This window comes from Acanthaster planci, linkage group LG01 (assembly GCF_054643075.1).
Source record: "Acanthaster planci isolate LZ-2023a linkage group LG01, COTS_SCS, whole genome shotgun sequence".
NCBI classification, from domain to species: Eukaryota; Metazoa; Echinodermata; class Asteroidea; order Valvatida; family Acanthasteridae; genus Acanthaster; species Acanthaster planci.
Window position 1 is genome coordinate 24,987,269 of NC_141777.1, and position 10,685 is coordinate 24,997,953.

A 10,685-nucleotide genomic window follows, 5' to 3' on the forward strand; every position below is an offset into this window, starting at 1 on the left:
ATTTATCATTACTTCAAATGTGATTAACTAATTCTTGACGAAATTCACACTTTCTACATGGAAATTATGCCAAACTTCGAAAATAGACCGGGTGTAGTAACTTCATCAAACAACTAATGCTAATTGATTAAAAAATCAAGTCTTTTTTTAAACTTCCAATCCTCTGTGAGTTTTTTTCAAGGTACATTACAAGCACTACAAACTGACTTGATCTAATATTAAGTACCATGCAACATTTCTTGTTTAAATTCTCAGGTAATTCTTTCAACCAACTCTTAAATGCAAACTTACTAGTGTCTCTATAAAAGGGGTCCGGTGAAATTTCTCCGTATAAGCTGTAAAAACTGGTCACATTTTGGACAAAATTTTCTGATAGAAAAACATTACTGCCTGACAAGCATGGTGTTTCTGTCTTTCTTATAAACTACAGAGGGCGCTCTTCAAGTTCTGATCTGGCTGACTGAAACAATGGTAAATTGAGGTGATAATTAAAATGTCACTTTTTGTAAGGGGGTGACATTTTTTGGAGAGGCAAAAATATGGGGAATTTCTATGAGTAACCTGTTATAGCTTGGCTAAATTTGTTGGCTTTTCGCGCATAGGACCTCACCCCTAAATCGGCTTTCTCTTATTAATTTTCAGAAAACTAAACGATTTTTCCATTTTGGGAGGGGGAGAGGGGCATGCATGACCCTCGTTGATGCCCCAGGATCCTTGCGTATGTAAATCATACAAGCTTAGTCCCTAATGCCATTTCTAGAGTCTGCTGAGAGTCATTGTGTCCGCCCCCTCAACACAAACACATCACAGACACAGACCTTTATATTTCCCAAGGTCGATCAATTCTAGAGCCTTTTCAAATCCTACCACCCGAAAACAAAATCGAAGAAAACGAAAGCAAATCGCAACTGCTTGAACAGTATTGTGTTACACCACTGATCGAACAAGGAACAAGCTCAGGCCCTGCATCGCAGCAAGATGCCGTGACATGCCGACCCGCGAGCCGAGTAAGTAAATCGACTACCGCATTCTATGGGTGCACTGAATTAATTCAAGCTCCAAAAAAAGCCTCCATTGAAAACAATGTAAAATCAACCAAATTTGGAGTCCTTGGCAGGCACCTGAAGTCCCTGAGGCCTCTCGAAAGAAATTGTCTTCTTTGGTCCTTCAGATTTCATTTGATTTTCAATTTTTAGTAGGTTAACCAATGAATTTTTAAAATTATCTGCCAAAACAACCCCCTAGGTGAATGCTCCCATGTCTTCTCCAGAAGCCATTTTTCAAATGACATCCTTCACTTTCCTCGGGCTCTTCTGACAAATTTTCAAACACATTTTTGTTTGTTTTGCCCCCAGATGGGGGCCCCCCGAATCTACATAGATGATTCTGGCCATACTCCCACAATTTCTTGCGAAAAGATGGGTCTGTTTGGGCCAAGAAATTTTTGGATTGTGTCAGTATGGTCCAGGATCATCTCTGTAGATTCAGGGGCACCCATCTGGGGGCAAAGCAAACGAAAATGTGACTGAAAATTTATCAGAAGAGCCCACGGAAGATGAGGGGTGTCATTTGAAAAATGGCAGCTGAGAAGACTTGGGAACATTCCTTTTTTTGGGGGGGTTGAGTTTGTTTTTGGCGGATATTTTAAAAAATTCATTGGTTAACCTACTAAAAATTGAAAATCAAATGAAATCTGAAGGACCAAACAACACATTGTTTTTTGTTTGAGAGGCCTCAGGGACTTCAGTTGCCTACCATGGGGCTCCAAACTTTGTTGATTCTACACTATTTTCAATGAAACTTGAAATGGTTCAGTGCACTCCTGTTTGTAGTGTGTTCGGGGCGATGCCCTGTCACATGTAGGCCTACAGTACATGCAATAAAAGTTCGTGAGGAAAAACTTCACCGCCGCGTTGGATAGGCCATACATACCGGCATAAGGAAAAATGGCGTTCCAAGGTGGTATAGTGGTGTTGGTTGGACTGTGTTTGTTGTATCTGACTGGGCCCGGAGGGCAAGCCGACTTACAAGGTGAGATTTTTGAAATATCCAAGCATTTTACTTTGCAAGCAGGACCAGAAAAGTCGACTCAAATAGATCCTTTTTGTGGGCGTGTCGAACGAGGAAGCCTGTCACCGTGTTGCAATGCTAAGTGAGCAAGAAACATGGTGTATTAACCCGTATTAACAGACACCATATTTCAGGTCATTTCCTCCACTCAGCATTTGATGAGGAATAGGGATTTGATGCTGGGGTTAGAATTTTTTGTTTCATATACAACTGTGTGTGCACTAACCTTACATACATGAACAAAAGATGTCCACACGGTGCAGGAAAGAAAGGCGATCTGTGGACTTACACACGTTTAGAGTTTAGAGGCATTTTGGGGTAGGGGTCATCCGTCGTAAACGGAAGAGGAACAGTCAAGGAAACCTTTTACAAATATCCAGATGAAAATCGTGTTCCCAGTTCAAGAGTTCACTGAGTTTTCTTAACTGCACGAAAAGAAAGGAATGTCCACAGTAGGTATGTACACGTGTGGGGTTGTGTGTGAGTTTGTTTCTGCATGTGTGTGTGTGTGTGGGGGTGACAACTTGTCACCGTCACAGTGAAGCTATTTCATCTCTTTGATTTGTCCTTTGCCGTAAATAAAATGTACTAGGACCTCCACATGGTTTCTGCTTCTTAATGGGGTCTTCCAACCTTTTCAAATAGGCCCAACGGTATTGATACCACACCAGGATACCCCCTGGTGTGGGAGTCAGGGTTGGTTGACAAGTGTTCCCGCAAGAGATCAAGTGATTGAACGTTGTAATTATGTGTGTGTGATCTTTAAACCACATCAATGCCACACATTATTTAATTAAGCACTTTGCTTGACAGAATCAATATACTTGAGGATTGGTGGTACCCAGGCTGTCAATACTGGGACAAGTAATTCAAAGGAAAGTAAAAACTGAACTTCACTTAGGAACCTTTCCAATATTAACAATTTATTTACAAAATTGAAATGTTTTTGTCTGGTTAAAAGACTTTGTCTCCGATTACTTCTTCACTTACAAAAGTCCTCGTCTTACAAAGATGGAATAGTAAATAAATTCACTTAATAAAACCCAAGATTACAAGATTGCTTTTCTTGTACATTTCCAGAGTACAATTCTTTCTTTCTTTACTTAAACACTTTACCTTCAATCTTTTTCTTTATTCTTTAATTTTGTTCTTTAAATTACAACATACAAAATCAACATTCAAATCTTAGGTCCTAAGTCATACTGCAGATTCACAGATGTGTTCTTGTTAGATTCTTCTCCTGCAAGGTCTTCCTCCAGTCATTCATAGGCCGTCATCTGTGTGACGTGGTTTTCAGTGACCACATGAGAACGAGTTTTCCCATCTTGTGGACCTTGTTGCCATGAGTTTTCTTCAAGTGTTTCTTTCAGGTTGAATTTTCCGTGCCACCAAACTCCCGACGAGTTCCGTTCTCAAGTTAATATAGTTTTGCCAAAAGGTAAAACTTTGGCAGGTCTGTCTTGACCACTTTTGTCAAGCTTTTTAACAGTTTTTAACTGTATACGGCTCCAACACCAGGTAACTGTGTTGGCTGATGCACAGGCTCCAAACTACGTTAGCAAGTGGCAACACAACATACACCCTCTCTCTCTATCTAGAAGCAATCTGATCTACTTGTCCTAGACTCCTTCCCTCTGAATCTACAAGGAGGGCACTAAGAAGGATGGGCTTTTTCTTACACCTATACACAAAGAATGTACCTAACTAAATGAAAACGTGCAGCTGGACTGGTGGCCCTACACTGAAAAGAAAATAGGTGTGTACTATCACTGAACTAAGGAAACAAAATGTACATGAAGGCAACTCATGGCCAAAAGACAGTGAAAGAAAAGAGGGGCACTAATAGAAGAGTCTGAACAGTTAACTTTGGAATCAACTATTCTGCTGAAGGTAAGAACAAGATAATAAGCAAGAAAAATGGAACTACTCTGACAGAGGCAGCTGAATATACACGTAGGTGCCCTCTGTCAGTTGTGGACGCAAACGTCAAACAATGACCCCCCCCAACATGACCAGCCCCACATAAAGCATTCTCCCCTCTGTTATCTCACACGGTGCTTTTAACATCAAACATCCTTGTCGGCTTTGCCTGTAGACCTAGGCCTGCACACTGTATTCCCATGCCCACTCAGTTTGTGCAACTAAGTCGTTTACGTTTGTCTATTTTCATTCCCATGAACCGCTCGGTTATTGACGACGAACAACTTGATCTCACTGCTAACGAACGCCGCACCTTTGACCTCCAAAGGAGGCGAGAGTGTGACCTTCAAATTGGGGTACCGTCTGATATCGGACACGGGTTCGTCAAGCGTGGTCGCGATGTGTGTTGAGACTTCATTCAAGACGTGATAGGTCAAAAATCATGCATTTCTCTTCAAATATCACTTCTTGGTTGCTTGCGAAACAAAATGACGACTCTGTGCTTCGAACTTAAGTAAACAATTATTTCTTTTAGGGTGAAGGGTGGTAAGGATGTGCGGCAAATTTGAAGACCTGACACCTAATTTTAAGGAATTTTGGGGAACTTGAGTTTTTAAAAACAGTTACACAATTCTGGTTAAACATTGGTTTTTAAAGATATCAGAACTCTCGGCCATCTTGTTTTAGGGGCAAGGCGGGGTGTAGTAAGACAATACCCTACCAAGCATGCCCCATGACTCCACTTGGCCTTCTTTGTGAGTTATTATTTTGTTTGGTTTTATTTTGCCGTTGAATACTAGACCAGCAGCATGGCGGCCTACACAGACTACTCACTGAGCTGCTGAGCCATTACGAGTCGCTGATCATTCCACGGACGCCCGTGAACGTCACTTATGGCATAGACCTCATCAGCGTGGACGGTGTGGTACGACTAACAAATTTAATTGTCCGTTAGCCTTGATTCAAAGGTCAATTACTATTGCAAAAATAAAATACCCCCAAAGAAGGCAAAAGAAAGAAAAGAAGAAAAAGTAAAGAAAAGTTTGAATTCACCGTATTTTGCCTGTTTCAGGATTTAGCCATTTTGAATAGTGATGCCTGATTCTATTTTATAAAATGTAAACGATGCCAGACTATTTTATAAGGCGCGTTCTAAGCTTCCCTTAGTTCAGTTTTTAAAATTGTGGCTCAATGTATTTTAAGCACCTTTGATGATGAAATTATTCGTCAGGTGTTATCTTGTATTGCGTCGCTTCCATTTCTCTTCTCGAGTTCCCAAAATGAAGAGTTTACCTCACTTCCAACAATTTGACTGTAATTAGCGGAGTGAATGAAATGTACTATCAGGAGAAAAGTTAGCTCATCCCCACCGCCAAGTATATAGCTTGAGGAACTCCTTTGGTACCACCGAAGTCCTGAGGTCTTCTCAGATTAATAAAAACAAAAGTTACAGATCAAGAAAGTATCAAACGTATTCCTGTAACTGAATTGAGGATGGTTGTTTTGTTTTACGTTTTCAGGACGAGAAGGAAGGTATCTTGCGGATTTCCACTATTACACGCATAGTGAGTATAGCAGCAACTCCAGAGTAGAAGCCATCAAAGACAAAAGCATATTTTTACATGAGTAATGATCGGTTCACACATGTACTCGGCGTGAAAGCGAGCATACAACTGCCAAGGCAAATTATTAGATTTTTCCTAATTATTTTAGTCGATAACGGTTATTGTCAGTTTTCGCCTTTCAGCGCCAGTCAGAAACCTCTACTCAAACGCGTTTTGGCCTGTTCATGAGTTGTTAACGTGGGTACACTATGCATTTGCAGATGTGGTTTGATCATCGTTTCCAGTGGAATCCATCCGAGTACTATGGAATCAAGGTGGTCAATCTACCAGCAAGCCAAGTCTGGCACCCGGACCTCAGACCTCATGCTCAGTATGTAACCTTTATAAAAGAACCACTTCGTATTAAAAAAAAAAGACAAGGTCATTCGGGAACAGCGTGCGCGGAAGAGTCGGCATATGGCCAGGCTGATAGGACCATAGATATCGGAAAGGTGCATTCCACCAAATCGTTGTATTTCTGCGCACGAGCTCATTACAGTAATATTTTGTGATCCCATAGGGTTTTTACAATAAGACATGCCATAATCAGGAGGAATCATATAAATAATTCTATAAATCCCGAATTTGGGACTGATAGTTTTCAGTTCGGAGTATTTCTTTTACAAATCATACTTTCCCTTTGGATGGATCGCGCTTCAGTTTAGGCGGCGAAATGATTTTCGAAGTGGGGGCCAGATGTTGGACCGTCAGGCATCGGCCATTAATAGCTCAATCCATCCAACAATTGTGTGTGGGGGAGGCCCTCCCAGTCGAAAAAGTGGCTCTGGGTGTGCATGTGTGTGGGGGGTACTGGCCCCCCTGCCTCCGTTTCCGCCGCTAGTGATTGGTACTAAATATCAAGTTGCATTCGTTATCACTCATTCTCTCATGGTTTGTCGCCATTTTTAGTAGAGTCACTTATGTGTTGTGGTCAATCTTTCTCTGTTTTTTTTCTGGGCAATAATTTTCCCCAGATTTTGTCCAAGATTAAGTACTTTAATTTGTTTTTCTTCATCAATATAGAATTTTGGAGGAGGAAGAAGTTAATTTACTCGTGTATTACGACGGGACCATCTATCACTATCCTCCAATACGACTGGCTGTCCCTTGCGAAATGCACTTCGCGTACTACCCGTTCGACACCCAAGCATGTTCACTGAAGGTGGAGTCCTGGAGTTACGACTCTGCCATGATCAATTTTACCATGGATTATTCTGGGACGGCTAGGTTGCTCGACTATCGACCAAACCAACAGTGGAAACTTTTGTCCTTCACGGCGGACAGGAATGAGCTGAAGTATGTGTGCTGCGAAGAGACGTTCGCTAGCCTAACGTTCAACATCATGCTGCAGCGGCAAGTCCGGGAGTACACAATTCGCGTACTGGCGCCCTCTGTTGTCACCTCTCTCCTCATCCTGCTGTGTTTCCTCATCCCTCCTCACTGTGGCGAGAGAATCCTCTTTGTCTCCATCTTGCTCCTCTGCATTCTCCTCCAGCTCGTTCACCTCAACCTCACCGTACCCATCCGTGGCCCAGATGCACCCTATCTTGCCGACTTCCTCTGCTTTAGCGTTTTCTTGGCCTTCTTCGCAGTCGTCGAGAGTGTGTTGTCTTTGAATCTGTCTCGAGGTGTGAGGGGGAGTAGTAGCAATAATTCTCGTGGAGATGGAGAGGAGTTTGGAATGCAAACCAAGACCAATACCGTAAGTTTTATATTTCTCTGTTATGGAAATCTTCGCCTGTCTTTTGAGGCATGTTAAATTGAGGATTGTTGTCTTATCTGACTAACATATGCATGCAAAACACAACTTGAGATATTGGATAAATGATATTTGTTTGCCTGTGCGAAATTTCCCCTTTTTTTGATGTTGGGCATGTTTAGTTGAGAAGTACGGTTATTGAGCAACCTGCATATCACACACGCTAGCTTAAGAAGTTAGACTAGCGAGGCTAGTCTATTCAAGCCACTAAGGATGGTGGTGATTGGAACCCTGGTTTAGTGCTACCAGTTGAACATTGGTTGAGCATACAGCAGGCGTGGACTGCAAGAAAGAAATGTAAGAAGTGATTGTCAGGTTTTGGTTGACGTTAGCCTGTTGGTTGATCTCGCTCAAGAATAGCGAATCAAAAGCTCTTGGAATTACAGTTGACGATTGGGGCTGTCATTAGATATCTCTTCAATGTAATTTTGCTTGACTGTATAACAGTGCGTATGGCCGTTAACTAATTTTTTTCTCGCTGTTAGCCGACAAACTAGCGGCAAGAAATTGTGGTAGATAAGGCGTGTCATCTTTTTTTTTTAAGTGCATTATACATGTAGTTTTTACACTTTCCTTTTTTTTCCTATGCAGGGAATGACGCGAATCGCTCGCTTCATCGATGTTGGCTGCTTCATGGTCTTCACCTTCATCTTTGCAGTCGCTGGGGGCGTCATCCTCAATCCATAGTAGGCTTTTCTTGGGCCACGTCACAGGCGGAGGTTCTGTCCACCAGTGGTTGACAAATACTCTGTACGTGCACGGGTTTCCAATACCACATCATCAGACCATGTTTGGGAGCAATGCGAATGTCCCTCTCCTTCGTTTAGGGTCATTATCAGCTTGCAATGGCTAGTCAGTCACAAAGATTATTGTTGTTTAAGGGATCAGCTATTATGTTCAAAGTGTATACACATACGTCACCTGACGGTCACACACACCAATATATGTGCGTGTACATGGCATAATGGATTAATGTTCGCCCCTGGTACCAAGTCAAAGTCAGCTTTTGCTATGAGCCCTGCGCTAGACCAAGACAGAGCGCAATTTTCCTAGCAACGTAAGCTCCTGTGGTAGGAACTGCACTTCGCCGGTTCACACACAACTATGAAATTCATGCCTTGTGGTTGTTGCCAACAAAAAAATGAGTACTCCCGACCAACATGCATGGCTCTTTTCAGCCGATGACTCCGGAGGGGTGCTTGTGCTCGAGGCGGACTCTCATCTCGGGAATTTTAACCTTACGCTGAATGAATTTATCTCTAAAGGCAGGGATATAGCCAGTAGAAACCAGATGATGCAAGACTACACACATGGTTGTGTTAAGATGGTTCTCTAGTGCACATGGATCTGAAGACTGTTGATTTGTAATACGCCTGAAGTTAGGTTCCTTTGTTTAGTAAGATATTAGATAAATTCAGAGTGGCGTTTCACTATGAGTGGTCATTCTATCATGGCTTATTCTCTTAAGAAGATAGAATATCAAAACAAGCTTTGGATTGACGTTCTGAATGCCTGAAGTGTCTTTGTTCAGTGCATGTTCTGTGACTCAGCTATGGAATCACAATCGGCAAGTTGAAAGTGCTTTTATCGCTTTAATTTTTCAGACACTTTTGATTGGCAAATAAGTTCTGTACTCGTATGTATCATATCACATTCTTCCGTGAAAAAAGGTTGCATCTAGGCATATAATGGTAAATTAAGTAATATTTCACTTACCAGATGTTCTACCTTGTGCTCCTTGTGATGCAAAATTATGATGGTTTCCCATAAAATTTCAGGTAAAGGGATCTTGTTCTCTCTCTGTGAAATAAAGACGATTTGCACGTTTAGTGTAATTAGTGAATGGATAAAAAATACCTCGAACGATATACATTTGGATAAACTATTCTTTTCGGCATATTGAACAAAATCTGAAGTGTGCTCACATTAATCCTTGTGCTTTGCCAATATACTACAATAAGATGAGCATGGATGAGGGTAAGCAGTCCTTTGTATTGTTTCAAAATTATTTAATACAAACTACGTAGTAAACTAGTAAATTGTTAAAATAGTAAACTTAAATACGTTGTAAACTAGAAACTTTACTAAATTCAGTGTCAAGTGGGGCTTTCTATCACCTTTAGGTATAGGGCTCCTGTTTTAGTTATTACTGTAAAATACAACAGACTTTTGACTTACATTGACAAACATTTTTACTTATTATAGCGAATAAAAATCGACCCCAGAGGTGGAAAGGTGATCAGGATATTTTTATTTGGGGAGAATGTTTATCAGTACGAGGGGCATTCACTGCACTTTATAAAACATAAACAGACCAGCCAATCAATGCTATTCAATATTTAGATTTTCGTCAGCAGACGACTTTTTAAACTCAGGTAGACAAAAAGACAAATACGTGTCCCGTTTGAAACAGAACTCGCAGCAAACAACTGACCCCACACATTTAGCTACGTGCTGAGCGGAAGTCGACGACTGCCAATTACTTTCGGCTCTGCGGATAGCTGTCTTGCATGACAGGCTTCAAATTCAATTTTCAACATTTACTCCAACACAGGTAGACGTAGTGACCCAGACGAACTTCGGAAAGGTTACGGTATCTCTTCTGTGACTGAGTGTTCATGAGGTTCTCACAATAACCGGCAGATTCACCGTTTACGGTTTCAGACGTGCAGTTTAGTTTAAAATCTTTCAACACTCATTTTTGAATGAGAAACCGCAGGACGAAAGAATTATGTTTAAAATAGCTCACTCCAAGGTACATTGCCCTTAAATACATCAGGGGCCATCCCCGCAAAAACTCAGTCGACGGTGCGGATCGATTGAGAAACAGAACGAAAACCTCGCGAAAGGAAAAGTAACAGATCTATTTTAATCTTGAAAACCAACTGAACTCTAATTCCTCCCAAACAGAGTCAATGGTCATCTAGTCTTTCAGTTACCCTCTCTCAAAATCCCGCCCAAGGGAATGACATTTATAAGAGTGACAAGATGCGGACCTGCCATCACGTGACGCGATGGGAAACGGCACAAAATAACACCAGGTATTTATGTAAAAAAAAACTCGCGAGATGTCGCGAAGGAACGATGTAACGGTCCGATGCAACGGGGACGAGGCGCCGTTGTGTCATCGCATGATGAAAGGGAGACCAGGTGTGTCGTAAATAATAAAAGAACATTAACCCACAGGATTTTTTGTCATATTACCATGGACGAAGCTCAAAGTAACACAGTGATCTATGTTACATAAGGGCATGCAAACAAAAAAAATGGGAAAAGGCCACTCTAAGTCTTAAACAGACATATGTTCCAGGCAACCAAGCTTTTACGAAGAA

The 10,685-nt window shown here is 41.5% G+C and overlaps 1 protein-coding gene across 2 annotated transcripts; it reads left to right on the forward strand.

Annotated features, from left to right (window-relative positions):
- Nucleotides 1-866: 866 nt before the first annotated feature.
- On the forward strand, nucleotides 867-9,596 carry LOC110988968 (neuronal acetylcholine receptor subunit alpha-3-like). 2 transcript variants are annotated; one of them, XM_022252996.2, is made up of 6 exons: nucleotides 867-1,007; nucleotides 4,791-4,915; nucleotides 5,511-5,555; nucleotides 5,816-5,925; nucleotides 6,618-7,296; nucleotides 7,945-9,596. In XM_022252996.2, exons 1-6 carry the CDS (start codon nucleotides 989-991, stop codon nucleotides 8,038-8,040), a joined length of 1,074 nt encoding a protein of 357 aa, XP_022108688.2. In that variant the 5' UTR covers nucleotides 867-988; the 3' UTR covers nucleotides 8,041-9,596. The 2 variants fall into 2 exon arrangements, with proteins under 2 accessions (XP_022108688.2, XP_022108687.2); XM_022252995.2 differs by lacking the exon at nucleotides 867-1,007 and adding an exon at nucleotides 1,680-2,031.
- Nucleotides 9,597-10,685: the final 1,089 nt, after the last annotated feature.